The sequence below is a fragment of the Pristis pectinata genome, chromosome 5, assembly GCF_009764475.1.
Source record: "Pristis pectinata isolate sPriPec2 chromosome 5, sPriPec2.1.pri, whole genome shotgun sequence".
NCBI classification, from domain to species: Eukaryota; Metazoa; Chordata; class Chondrichthyes; order Rhinopristiformes; family Pristidae; genus Pristis; species Pristis pectinata.
In genome coordinates this window covers 30,193,713-30,208,711 of record NC_067409.1, presented here as the reverse complement: position 1 = coordinate 30,208,711, position 14,999 = coordinate 30,193,713, and the positions used below count along the sequence as shown (strand labels likewise).

At 41.1% G+C, this 14,999-nt stretch overlaps 1 protein-coding gene across 1 annotated transcript in view; it reads left to right on the top strand.

The window, feature by feature from the left end:
• gpr158a (G protein-coupled receptor 158a) overlaps positions 1 to 8,391 on the top strand; it is a 414,329-nt gene extending 405,938 nt beyond the window's left edge. Inside the window, exons 10-11 of the mRNA XM_052016756.1 lie at positions 2,121 to 2,267; positions 5,338 to 8,391. Coding sequence (XP_051872716.1) covers positions 2,121 to 2,267; positions 5,338 to 7,263 — 2,073 coding nt within the window. The 3' untranslated portion in view covers positions 7,264 to 8,391. The remainder of the gene's footprint in view (positions 1 to 2,120; positions 2,268 to 5,337) is intronic.
• Positions 8,392 to 14,999: the final 6,608 nt, after the last annotated feature.

Here is a 14,999-nt window from a genome sequence, read left to right as displayed (position 1 = left end):
TGAGAAGAAACCCTTGTGAAGAAACTCAGCTATGGATTCAGCCTTCTGCTTCTCCATCTCTAACCAACTCCTGCTGGCAACATCCCTGAAAGTCTATGGGTCACTACTCAAAGGAAGTGAAGTTTGTGACAGAATTTAGACCAACTCTCATTACAGATATTTCCCTGAAATTGTGAGCAGCTTTCTCCTGAAGGTACAAAATGGCAATGAATTAAATGAGGTAATGTATGGTGCCAGCCACAATGCATGAAGGAAGACTAGTGTGAAAAAGATGTGGATCTTGTAGAAACGATATTTTGCCAGCTTTGGAATGTGACACAAAGGGTATATTCATACTGGGAGAACCAAGGAAAGTGACTAAACTCTGGAGGTTTTGTGATTGTTAAGGAATAATTGTAGAGAGAACCATCACCCAATTTTGTGAAGATCTTAGATTCCCAATGATTGGTCTTGTGAGGTCATAAAGCTTTGTTGTGCAGTGCCATCATCTCCGTTCCTAAATGCTGCATTTTGTTTGCCATTTTTTTTCTAAGACAAGCAATATGCCCCTCCTTTATTGCACCAATCCCACCAACGTTTTGTTTAGGGTTTGTTGCTATCCTGTTGTTGTAAATTGTTACCTTGACAACTTTGGTCCACAATGTTTCACAGACGGTTCTCTGTTCTCTCATTCCCTTTGCCGCTCTGTAAATTAAAATATGCTTGTTTTCTCACACCTACAGTTCTGATAAAGGGCCAGTTCTGATACAAATTGGAAAGGCTGGTTACCTGAAATTGTTGAATTCAATGTGAATTGTTGATTTGCCATACTTACCTTATTTTGGCAGAATAATGCAATAGGGTCTGGACTGCAGATTTGCATTGATTATTGTGCGATTTGGCTTGGAACAGCTGCACATCCAGAGGTCTGAAATCTCATGAGGATGAGCCAATTTTAACTGTCAGGCCTAATTTTAATATCTGAGGTTGTCTCCCACTTGATGTCAGGGAGAATGATTTATTATGAGTGATTTAAGCACAGCAATAAAAAAGATTTCTTACTGCAATTATGTTGGGCCTTTGTAAGACAATATTGAGTACTGTGAGCAGTTTGGTCTCCTCACCCTAAAAGGTACTTACGATAGAGGGAGTGAAGATCCACTAGACTGATTCCAGGGATGGTGCATTTGCCATCTGAGATTCAGTAGACAGGGACTGTATTCTCGAGAGTTTAGAAGAATGAGAAGAAACCTAAAAATTTTAAATGAATCATTGAAACCTAAAAAATCTTTGCAGCCTATGCAGGAGATTCTAGAACCGGGACAAAATGAAGATTAGGACATAGAGGACTGAGATAAGGAGAACTTCATTCAGAAGCTGATGAATCTCTACCCCAGGGGGTTGTGGAGGATCATTTGTTGTATTCATTCAAAACAGAGATTGATAGATTTCTAGATATTACAGAAATCAAGGGATATGCGCACAATGCAGGAAAATGGCATTGAAGTAGATCAGCCATGATCTTGATGTATGGTGGAACAGATTTGAACTGCCAAAAGGCCTACCTTCTCTGCTATTTCTTATCTCCTTATGACAAAGTCAGTAGTCACAAGGCAGTTTAAAATGAGTATCACTCATCAGTACAGGTGGAATACTTGGGGTGAGCAGTTTTCCTCGCAGTATCCCAGTGTAGGGAGAGCTGGCACAGGTGAAAGTCCAAGGAGTTCTTATGCTTCCTCTAATCCTCAAAGAATCCTCTCAATTTTCTCTTGTGGGTTTGACATGGCGTAGAGCTGTCCTAAAGATCCCCTTGCGATGGAGATATCATTTATCAGTAGATGGATAATACTTTTCATTACCAAGGTTAATGTTTATGAGCTCAAGTGAGTATGTATTCACCTTTTCTACTTTATCAATCTAAGGATATATCTTTGGTATTTGAAGGCTTATCACATAAATTCAATTATATTCTATAGATTCAAGCCTATATTAGTTTTGGGATATTTAAAGCTGGAAACTAATGAATCAAGTGCAAAAGAGTTAGTTGGTCGGAAAATTCAATATTAGAAAGGATCTATCTTTAGGTTCCAGCTGTCACAGTTTGATTTTATCCAAATATGATCATTTCATTTCTCTCCTAGTTTCTTCAAGCGGGCATCAACCCCAGGGATGACATTGCAACAGAAGCTTATGAAGATGAGCTGGACATGGGCAGATCAGGGTCCTACTTGAACAGTAGCATTACCTCGGCCTGGAGTGAGCACAGCCTGGATCCTGATGATATCAGGGTAAAAAAATCCTTATCTCTTCTTGTCAAGGTTCTCTTCATAACTAGGATTTCTTTCACACTGCAAACATAGGGCTGTGCATGTTTGATTTTACCATGGGTACTGGATTAAATCAGCTAGTTCAGTGATATCAATGACAGTGGTATGACCAGGTAAGTACACCAAAGTACATCAATCCATTTGCGATAAGTGGGTCAGAAATTTAAATATTATAATAATGCCTTTGTTTTAATAATCATTCTGATTTTTAAACACTGGCAGATAGGTTTCTCAAGCCCCAAGGAGTCTAGCAGTTTAAAGCAGGTGAGGAGATTCCTTTACAACATTCCTTGTGGGCCAAGAGGCATAAAAATGTTCTTACTGGGCTAACAAGCCATCCAGTAAACACTCAACCTCTCCATCCCACCACTTGTTGGGCCCCTGTGGCCCCCAGCACAACCCGGACAACATCAGACCCTATTGTCATAATTAGAAATCCCCCTCCCACCCAGCCCTGACCACCATTGGCACAACCCATTCTCCACAATCAGTCCCTCGTCATCACTGAATGACCCCTTTCAAAACTGAGATCCCACAACCGTCATTGGACAACCCCACCCCCCCATCAACAAGCATGATTGCCCCAGTCATCATCAGATCATCATCCAACCAATGATCAATACCATACCCCTCCTGCAATCCAGAACTCACACCCTCCCCCTCAGCTCCAATTTCCCAGCAGGAAGGTCTCCGGCTTGTCAATCAAGCTGCCTGAGAATGAGAATGGCACAAAATATTACATTAAAGCAGCCTTACATTTCACAAAACTTGGTCTGCTGGGTTTTCTGTCCTCACAACAGACTTCCCACACTGCAGTCACCTCCAAGCTAAATCAAGCCTGATTTTCTGGTGAATTCCAAAGTTTCCAAATGTCACTCAGAAGATCCATGGACCAATAGTAGTAACTGAAATGCACATAATAAAAGCATCTTTAAAAGGCATTGATGAAGATGTCTCATTTTTCCAAGAAACTGAATGAAACTTCTTAGAGTGGCACAGTGGTGCAGCTGTTAGAGCTATTGCCTCACAACTCCAGTGACCCAGGTTCAATCCTGACCTTCAGTCCTCTGTGTTTGCACTTTCTCTCTGTGATCATAAGATCACAAGATCACAAGACAAGGGAGCAGAAGTAGGCCGTTCGGCCCATCGAGTCTGCTCCAAAGAAACAGGGAGAAAGAAAAATGAGAATTGGGGGGGTGGGGGGGTGGACTCTGCTTCATGATCAAAAAAAAACTATTCTAACCCCAATTTCCGGCCTTATCCCCATATCCCTTGATACCTTGACTAATTAGATATCTATCTATCTCCTCCTTAAATGCCTCCAATGATCTGGCCTCCACTGCTGTACGTGGCAAGGATTTCCATAAATTCACTACCCTCTGGCTAAAGAAATTTCTCCTCATCTCTGTTTTAAACCTGTACCGTTTAATTCTAATATTGTGCCCTCTGGTCCTGGACTCACCCACCAAGGGAAACAGCTTGGCCACATCTACTCTGTCCAGTCATTTCAAAATTTTAAATGTTTCTATGAGGTCCCCTCTCATTCTTCTGTACTCCAGTGAGCACAGTCCAAGAGCTGACAAACACTCATCATATGTAAGCCCTTTCATTCCGGGAATCATCCTCGTAAATCTCCTCTGAACCCTCTCCAACATCAACACATCCTTCCTAAGATATGGGGCCCAAAACTGTACACAGTATTCCAAATGAGGCCTCACTAGTGCCCCATAGAGCCTCATCAACACTTCCTTACTTTTATACACTATACCTCTTGAAATGAATGCCAACATAGCATTCGTTTTCCTCACTGTCGATCCGACCTTGTGGTTAACCTTTAAGGTATCCTGCACGAGTACCCCCAAGTCCCTTTATACTTCTGTACTTTGAATTTTCTCCCCTTCTAGATAATAATCTGCCCATTTATTTCTGTTTCCAAAGTGTAATACCGCACATTTCTCAACATTGAATCTTATCTGCCATTTCCTTGCCCATTCTCCTAAACTATCTAGGTCTCTCTGCAACCTTCCTGTCTCCTCGATACTCTCTATTCCTCCACCTATCTTGGTGTCATCCACAAACTTAGCCACAAAACCATTTACTCCATCATCCAAATCGTTAATGTACAGGGTAAAAAGAAGCAGCCTCAACACCGACCCTTGCAGAACACTACTAGTAACCGGCAGCCAACCAGAACAGGATCCTTTTATTCCCACCCTTTGCTTTCTGCCACCCAGCCAATGCTCCACCCATTCTGTTATCCTACCTGTAATTCCATGAGCTCTCATCTTATTAATCAGCCTCTTGTGCGGCACCTTGTCGAAGGCCTTTTGAAAGTCTAAATACACAACCTCTACCGCCTCTCCCTTATCCACCCTTCCTGAGATTTCTTCAAAAAACTCCAATAGGTTGGTCAGGCAGGATCTTCCCTTCACGAAACCATGTTGGCTTGGACTTATCTTGCCTTGCCTTGATCATTTGGGTTTCCTCTGCATACTCCAATTTCCTCCCACATCCCAAAGATAGGCAGGTCAGTGGGTTCATTGGCCACTGTAAATTACCCCTTCTGTGTTAGTGAATGGTAGAATCTGGGGGTAGTTGATAGGAATGCGGGTAGAGTATAATACTGTAGGATTAGTGAAAATGATTGCTTGATGGTAAACACAGACTCGACGGGTCAAAGGGCCTGTTTCCCATATGTACATTTCTATGATACCACAGGGAAGGCTGAGATAAACAAAGACTAAATCAACACTGCACTAGTTCATCAGTGTAATCTTCATTGACTTGTAAAATGGGATTACATTTTACTAGTCAAAGTAAAATGACAGGTTTATTTAAATTACTAAAAATGGGATTACATTTTACTAGTCAATGTCAAATAACAGGCTTATTTAAATTTGTCATTGATTTCATTGTTGAATGGCAACTCTAATTTTCTGAAATCAGATGTAAAATGTTTTGCTGATTCTTTACAACATGGTGCGTGGTATTTATTGCATTTTTATTCTCACATTTTTCTTTTTTTTTGCAGGATGAGCTGAAGAAACTGTATGCACAGCTGGAGATTTACAAAAGGAAAAAGATGACAGCCAACAACCCTCATCTGCAAAAAAAGAGAAGCTCCAAGAAAGGTTTGGGGCGATCAATCATGAGGCGCATCACTGAGATCCCAGAGACAGTGAGCAGGCAGTGCAGCAGGGAGGACAAGGAGCACACAGACCCTGCTTTAGCCAGGAACAGCATCAGCATTGGTAGGAGGAACCCATTTGATCCCATGGGATCCAGTCTGAAAGCAAAAGAAGACTCTATGAAAAGTAAAGCACTGTTACTGCAGAAGTCCCTCAGTAGCTATGACCACAGGAGAGATCAAAGTGAAGATTCCAGCATCTCTGGCACAGAGAAGATGGAAGTTTCCAGCACGGAGGCTGGACTGCTAGATTCACTGATGGGAAAGAAGTTGGTCAAAAAAACCAACGAGAAGATAGATGATGCTTCTACTGAATCAGTCCCTCTGGTGTGCAAGTCTGCCAGTGCACATAACTTAAGTGCTGACAAGAAACCCTTGCATCCAAGAACAGCCATGTTGCAGAAATCTCTCAGTGTCATTGCTAGTGCAAAGGAAAAAACCTTGGGAATGACAGGCAAGGCACAAAGCATGGAGGAGCACACAAAACAATTGAAAGGCCAGCAGAGAGGTAAAGACACCAACAAAAGTAATTCCTCAATGGATAACAATGAAGTCGGAACATCCCATCCAAAAAACTCGTTGAGCCGCTCTCTAATATCTGAGGAAGCAAAAAGGGCTCCAAAAGCTGGAATAATGAAGCAACATACTGGTGGTCAATCTACAGTTAGTCCAGATGCAGCAAACCCTCTCCTGAGTGATGCATTTGACAGAGCTGAAGTCTGTCCTTGGGAGCTCCAAGACCAGCCTGCTACTCCTTCAGAATCCAGAGTTCAAAAGCATGTATCTATTGCACCAGTGGAATCCCAAAATATTCATAGTTCCCATTCAAGTGTGAAGACTCAGAATGCCAATAAACACAAGACGGTGGATATAATTGTCAAATCAAATCAGATGCCACAAGGTAACAATGAGAGAGCTGAAGTGTGTCCCTGGGACTTTGAGGAGCCACAATCAACCCTGGAAGAGGGTAGGAAATCTGTAACTCACCAGCCTGAAATTATTTCCCTTGAAAAAGATAGCCACACAAATAATGTAGGCAAGGTTATTGAGATTTGCCCCTGGGACTTCAATGAAATGCCAAGCAATGCATCAGAGCAAAGTCAGATTGTGAAAGGGGAGGGCAAGAAAGGAGAACCCTTGGGAGATGAACAGGACAAAGGACCCATGCCAGAGTCCTTAACATCAAGTGGTAGCCAGCAGCAAATTTCTATTAATAGAGCAAATGTTTGTCCTTGGGAATTTGAACCATCAGAGTCACCAGAATCAGAGAAAAGTCCAGCTTCCACTGCCTCAGCTTTATTATTGAGCAGCATTCCCCAGAAAAAGTCAACAGTGAAAGGGTTTGGACTATCTGTCAAAACCTTGGTTTCCACAGGAAAAGGCAAGGAAACAGAGAAAGCAAAAGAAAGAAAAGAAGATAAGGTGAAGATGAAGACTAAATACAAGGAAAAGGACACAAAAGATAAAGTGCCAGAAATAACAGTGGACAGATCACCTGTGGCTGAAAGATGTCCCAGGGAAGTCAAAATAACCCCTGGTTCTGCAACTGGAAAGAGCAAAAACACAGCTGACAATGAGGCAGGAAAGGAGAAAAGCAAACGTGCCGAAGTATGTCCCTGGGATGTCGAGGAAAGCAGTCCCACTCAACATGCAGCTGGAGGAAGCGCAGTTGCTATTAAGGACAATAAAAATTCACGTGGCAAAGATGTAGACACGTCAAAAATGGCCTCAATCTGTCCATGGGATTTTGATGATCAGAAAAATGTGTGACAATAAACCTTGTCAATTAGCTCCTGAACAGTGACAGTTTTCATATCACTTAACTAAGAATTCCATATCATTGAATTTTATTATAAGGACACATAGAAACAGTGAAAGCAGGATTGAAGTTAAGGTTCCAATTGGTACAATGGTCTTCATTTCCTCAATTTTCTTTCATCAGCATCCAACCTAACAAGAACATATTTTGTAGGTGTACATGCATTCTGGAATGCTGTAGTATTTAGAGAATACTTATGTGGCAAAACCACTCTGATTTATGCAATGGTCATGTACTGTTACACCAAGCTGAAGCACCTATGCTAACTAATGGGAACCACTTTCTTTCTGTTTGTTAATTAACAACATAATAGTGAGTTTAGACTTGTCCCACAAGCCATAACCTCTTCTGAAAATACTATAATCTTCAGTGTGATTTATATTAAAGGCCTTTTGTTTTAATCGGTGTTCACAAATTCTTATGTACTCCCTGAGAATTATAGTTTGGTATTAATAGCTCTTTAAGATTTTTTAATATGAATCAGTAGGTTCCTGTGGTTTAATTTTCCCAGAGATTATTCTTAGTGAAATAGCCACTGTTAATAGTGGAACCCAGGGTCCTACCCAGATTAGTCAAATAGAACCAATTTCAGTTTACTTTGTACTAGCTGATTCCTTCCTAGTCCCTAATCTCTGAAGATGAAGGTTAGCTGTGTTACATGACAATCTTGGGTTTGCACTTTTATAAAATCAACTTACTTGTGCAAATTTGTTTAAAGGTGAAATGGCTTTAAACAAGAACTCATTATCCATGGAATCATAAACTTCAACAATCTTTAGCTCTGCAGTATTTAGCACCTAAAAAGATCAAATCTGTAACCTCATATATTTGCATCTGTGTTTCTGCATGCAATATGACTGGTAGGACTGACATCTTGCTAAACCTCTGACCTTTAGCATTTGGACTGTACTAAGTTGTATAGTGAGTGAGGCTGTATCCTGTACACTGTATTCTGTGTTTGTTATATCTACTGAGAAGCTCTGGACTCCACCAGGGAATATTTGATAGATTTCTTTTATGGTTTGTGGCAGCATGTAAATAAGGTACCTTATCTGCAATAAAATTACATTTATATTATACCAATACGTGTTCATGATTTCTATAAACAGAACTATCAATAACTGGACAGTGGGGTGGATTATATGCAGTGAAGGAATATGGCAATTGAAACACACTGATGAAAACAGTTTGAATAATTCTGCATTTGTATTTTACTCATATTATTAAATAAGTCTTGCAACTGCAAGTTCAGAATAAAGGACAGGACGTAGGGAATACCATCCGAAATGTAAGAAATACCACAATTATTAATTTTAAATTTTAAAATATTAGGATCTCTTTGGGAGTTTCTCAGCTGAATTAGATGTATCCCTTTAAATACAAGTAAAATAATTGTTATTTCACTGGATAAGCAGGTATTAAGGCACAAATTAAGTGCAGAAGTAGGCCACAGTCCCTCAAGTCTGCTCTGCCATTTGAAAAGACCAGGGCTGATCTAATTTTAACTTCAAATCTTCCCTGGCGCCGGAAGCGTGGCGACACTTGCAGGCTGCCCCCAGAACACTACGCAGATATGTTTTGACGTACGTGTGACTAATAAAGATATCTTATCTTGTCTACCCACAGTAAACTTTCACCTTGCTTATCAAAAATACATCTAACTTTGCCTTAAAGATACTCAAACACTCTGCTTCCATTGCCCTTTGAGAAAGAGAGTTCCAAAGATTCATAACCTGCTGAAAGAAAAAAAGTTTCTTCTCTCTTAAATAGTTGATCCCTTATTTCAAACAGTGACCTCTAGTTTAAGAATCTCTCATCCTCTATGAATAGACAGCCACATGAATGATAGAGAAATGGAGGGCTATGTGGGAGGCAAGGGTTAGATAGATATTAGAGCAAGATAAAATGTCAGCACAATATTGTGGGCCAAAGGGCCTGTACTGTGCTGTAATGTTGTATGTTCTCTCCAAACCCACATCTTGTCAAGATATGTCAGTATCTGATATGTTTCAATCAAGTTGCCTCCCACTCTTCTAATCCCCAGAGCATGCAAGCCTAGTTTGTCCAACCTTTCTTCCTAAGAGAACCTATCCATTACAGGTATTAATCTAGTAAACCTTCTCTGAACTGCTTCCACTGCATTAATGTCTTTCCTTCTCTTTCCTGTAGATGTGGTCTCATCAATGCCCTATATAACAGAAGCATAACCTCCCTATTTTTGTATTCAATTTCCCTTACAATGAATGTTAACTTTCCGTCTCCATCTCAGAGGACAGCTAGCCACAAATATTCATTGCAAGCCCACAGACTCCCACAGCTATTATGACTGTATGTCCTCCCACCTTGCAAGCTGTTGGGATTCCATCTCCATCTCCCAGTTGGTCCATCTCTGTTGCATTTACTCTGAAGATGAGACATTCCACACAGGTGCCTCTGAAATGCCTTCCTTCTTTCTGAACCATGGTTTCTCCTCTTCCATAGTGGACAGAGCTTTTGACTACATCTCATCAATTTCCCTCACTTCTGCTCTGAGTCGCTCACCTCCTGGACAGAATAGACAGAGCTCCCCTGGCCCTCAGCTTCCATCCCGCCAGCCTTCACATTCAATGGATCATCCTTCGCAATTTCAGCCGGCACCAACAAGGTTCTGCCACCAGGCACGTATTTGCCTCTTGTGTCAAGACCATTCATCTGGACATCACATGAAAATGGTCTTGACCAGAAAATTTGTCTGCCCATTTCCTTCCATGAGTGCTGCCTGACCTGCTGACTTCCTCCAGCGGTTTTTACGTTGCTCCAGATTGCAGTATCTGCAGTCTCTAGTGTCTACATATTTGCCTCCCCTCCCCTTTCAACACTCCAAAGGAATGCTGCTTTCACAACTCCCTGGTCTACTTTAACAACCCCATTAATCACTCCCCATCTTATGACACTTTCCCTTGCAATAGGGTAGCAATAGAGAGAGTGCAGAAGAGTTTCACCAAGATGTTGTTTGGAATAGAGGGCTGTAGTTATAAGGAGGGGTTGGATGGACTGGGTTTATTATTACAGTACAGGATGCCACAGACAGAATGATCAGAGTGGGAGTGGATGACGAAAAAGTGACGGGCAACTGGAAGCTTTGGTCACTCCGGTGGACTGAAAACAGGTGACCCACAAAGCGGTCATCCAATCTGTGCTTGGTTTCTCCAAAGTAGAGGAGACCACATTGTGAATACCAACTGCAGTACACTATGATGCAAAAAGTGCAAGTGAATCTCTGCCTCACCTGGAAGGACTGTTTGGGTCCCTGTATAGTGGGAAGAGATGAAATGACAAGTGTTAAACCTTCTGTAGTTCATTGAATCATCGAAACATATAGCACAGACACAGGCCCTTACGGCCTACCTCCTCCATACCAACTGCGATGCCTTTCTATGCCAATCCCATTTGCCCATATTAGGTCCATATCCTTCTACTCCTTTCCTATCTGAGTAAACATTGTAATTGCATCTGCTTCCGCCACCTCCTCTGGCAGCTCAGTCCAATTATTCACCAGCTTCTGTGTGAAAAAACTTAACTCTCAGATCTCCTTTAAATTTTTCTCCCCTCTCACCTTAAATCTGTGACCTTAAGTTCCAAACTCTCCTGCCCTGGGAAAAAGATTCTGACTATCTACGTTCCTCATAATTTTGTAAACTTTTATAAGGTTGCCCTGCTGTCTCCTATGTTACAGTGAGATTAATCCCATGATAGAAATGGTGAATGGTACAGGGGTGCTGCTAGAAGAGCTGCAGCCTTACAGCTCCAGTGATCTGCATTCATTCCTGATCTCTGGTGCTGTCTGTGTGTAGTTTGCACGTTCTCCCCGGGTGGGTTTCCCTTGGGTGCCCCAGTTTCTTCCCACATCCCAAAGATGTGCAGGTTGGTAAATTAATTGGCCATTGCAAATTGCAGTTAAGTGCAAGATGTGGAGGGAGTTGATGGGAATGTGGGGAGAATAAAATCAGGTTAATGCAGAAATAGTGGAAATGGTGCCTGATGGTCCATGTGGATTCTGTGAACCAAAGGACCTGTTTCCATGCTGTGTGGCTCTTTGACATTATAGTCACATCCACCAAACATTCACCTGGGTGCAGTGAAATTCTTTGACCACCCTATCCATTGCTTCACTTCTTGCATATCATCAACGAGATGAATTTCTTCCCAGATAATTTATTAAAATGTGGTTTAATAATTTATCCCAGAAATTTTATGCGTTGAAAATATAGTGAGTTGTTCTGTCAATTATTTCTACAGGGTAGAACATTGGATAATTAATTAAAGTACACCAGATGAATACATTTCATTTTATCGTGAAATCTGAATTGAGAGACATTTTACAGGCCCTCAGTGGAATATTATGTTAGTGCAATGTCATATTCTGTCATGATTACAGCCAGGGTTGTTTGGAAAGGATCCAGTCAGAAAGAATGAATCTCCCTAAGGAAAGGATGGAGACAGAGAGCTCGTCAGGCAGTCTGTGCACATCCCTAGCCTGTCACCTCCGACTGACAGAAATTGCAGTGGAAAGTAGGTTAGCCTTTGACTTTCAGCTAATAGATCAGGAGCTGACAAAAAGCTCCCCTCCAGCTCACCCCAACTATTAGACATGGTAGGAGGGAGCTCTATAAGGGGTTCAAAAAGCAGACCAATCAAAATGAAAGTATGAAGACAGTTTCTCCAGACAAAGTTCAACTGAGTTGTGGAACACAAATAAAGAAGGCTGTTGAATTGAACAGCATTAATGAGGTCAAAAGCAACTCCAATTATATATGGAGAGAGAAAGAAACTGCAGTCATGTGGGAAATGTAAGCCTATTTTGTTCAGCCCTGCTCTCTCCTCATTAGATCAAAGATGAGCAATAATCCTTACACTCCAATTCTGGTCCTGGGTAGTGCCCAAGTTTCTCCTGATGAAAGATTATTAACTTTGTTTATTCCTCTTCACAGGTGCCATGTGACCTGCTAAGCTTTTCCAGACTTTCTGTTCCTATTTTATGATATAGTTTTTCTGGAGTCTGGATCTGATTGTGCACCTGGGCTGAGCCAGATCTCATTCATCCGTGAGCTTTTGTCTGATGTTAGGCTGATCCTGATCCACAAGATCAGCAGCACACATCACACTTATTGCTTGTCTGTCTGTTGACATCAAGTGCCTAAAGCCAATTATGACCACCTCTTGTTGATGCTCAAAATCATGAAATGCAGTCTTACAGTACTTTCAGCCAATGAGATCCTGTCTCACAAAAAGGTGCCAGAATAAAATGCGAGTTTGGCCACAGCTAGTGTGTTGTATCCAGGTCTGGGCAGCACACTTCAGGAAAGATGTGAAGGCAAATGATTCCAGGGAATAGGAACTTTAGTTATATAGAGAAACTGGGGTTGATCTCTGTGGGCACGACAATTATGAGGGAATCTTGCAGAAGTATTTAAAATCATGAAGGGGTACGGTCGGACCAGATAGACAGGAACTGTTTCCATTTTTTGAAGGGTCAAGAAGTAGGGGACAGAGATTGAAGGTGACATGAGGAAAAGTTTTTCTATACAGTGGTTAGAGTCTGGAATGCACTGCCAGGAGATGGGGAGGCAGATTCAATTATTGTGTTCAAAATGGAGCTGGATAAGTACCTGAAAAGAAAGTATTTGCTTTTATGTGTAGCTGTGGGTCTAACTAACTGGATTACTCTAATTTAGAGCTGATATAGACTTGGCAGAAGAATGGCTTCCTTCCACTCTGTGATCCTGTGATAGGCTTTTGTTTTACCTTTTTGAATAAAGATTGTTTTACTACTTCAATGCTCATTGCAAAATGCTGTTCATCTTTTACACTCAGCTACACATTATATGGAGGTAGCCAAGAAGTGCTGAAGTCATCTGCCTGGATTTCAGTTGAGCCAAAAGCAATAATTTTCACATCAGCATGTAAGAACTCCATCCAGTACCCTTGTAAAGCCTTCTACTCTGCCCTGTACCACCTTGAATAACTTGAGAGCATCAAAGAAGCATTTTTCATCATCTCTCATACCATCAACCCACACTCCGATTCTAATCAAAATGACGTTACTGGGATTGGAGGGCTTGAGTTATAGGGGAAACTGGATAAGCTGGGATTGTTTTCCCTGGAGCGAAGGAGGCTGAGGGATGACCTTATGGAGGTATATAAAATGATGAGGGGCATAGATAAAGCGGATGATCACAGTCTTATTCCCAGGGCAGGGGGATCTAAAACTAGAAGCCACAGGTCTAACATGAGAGGGGAAAGATTTAAGGGGGAGCTGAGGGGCAAGGTTTTAGCACAGAGGGCAGTGGGTATGTGGAACAAGCTACCGGAGGAAGTGGTAGAGGCAGGTACAATTACAATGTTTAAAAGACATTTGGACAAGTACATGGCGAGGAAAGGTTGAAAGGGATACAGGCCAAACAGAGGCAAATGGGACTAACTCATGTAGGCACCTGGTTGGCATGGATGAGTTGGGTTGAAGGGCCTGTTTCCATGCTGTATGACCTATGACTCTAATAGTGTTCTTCCACTTACAACCTCTCCTCTAGATCAAGTTATAATAGGGATGAATTACCATGGCACTTCTGAATAACTATGTATTAATTGCTTGCCTCACTAGGGAACAATTTCTGTTAAAACTTACTGATTGACCCATGGCTTTAGATTTACTAGTGAATATGTGTAATATATATTTAAAATCTAATACATTGCCTAAAGCAATAGGATTATTTCTTAGGTTAAATAGATTAATTTTTTTTTGAAATCTGATTCCATAGCCTTTTCAAGTGATGCACTCAGATGATTGCAATGCCAAGGAGTAGTGATCTATTACCATGTCTTTGATGAAAGACTGGTGAAACCTCTTGAGTAAAACCTTAGCAGTCTGCATTCTACCATTCCCGCCCCTTCCCCAGAATTTCTGCAAATATTCCATTGAATTTATGGCAAGGCATTTTCAGAACCTCAGTGGAAATCCATGGAGCTTGGTGAAGATTTTTACCGTCATGAGTTCATACTTTCAGGATAAGACAAGAAGGTGCTGGCAGGACGAGGAGGTGAAGGGGAGGGTTGATGGACAGAAAGCAAAAATGGAAATCATAAAGAATAATACAATTACATTTCAAAATTATTCATTGTTGGATTTTCTGACTTAGAAAGAGATGTCCTAAATTTCCAAATAACTAGGGGGTAAAAGAAAAGGAAGACTTCACATTTAAGTGGTGCCTTTCACAATCTTCAGACATCCAAAGATGTTTCATGTTCAGTGACTATTCCCATCAATATACAGCAGTCTTATCATTGAACCAATAAGTTCCAACATGCATAAAGCAATGCTAATCTGAAACTGGACAATAAAAAGAACATGTAAAAACAATTTATTGAAAAAGTTTCTGACTGCTGTCATGTTATATCCAACAAAGTCCATAACAGTTTACTTTAAAACTCAGAGAACCACTTAATGTGCGAGGATGAAAAACTGACAGGCTAAATGTCTTGTCAGAAGCTGTATATGAATTCAAAAAATGAGGGCTGACAATTTGTAAACCTTTTCCCCTTGAGTTACACATCAGTGGCTCTGTGGCTCATCACTTATTATGACAAGTATATTGTCCTTCTTTGAGTAAATAGCCTTGTGAAGCAAGCAATCTATACTCATTTTTATTCT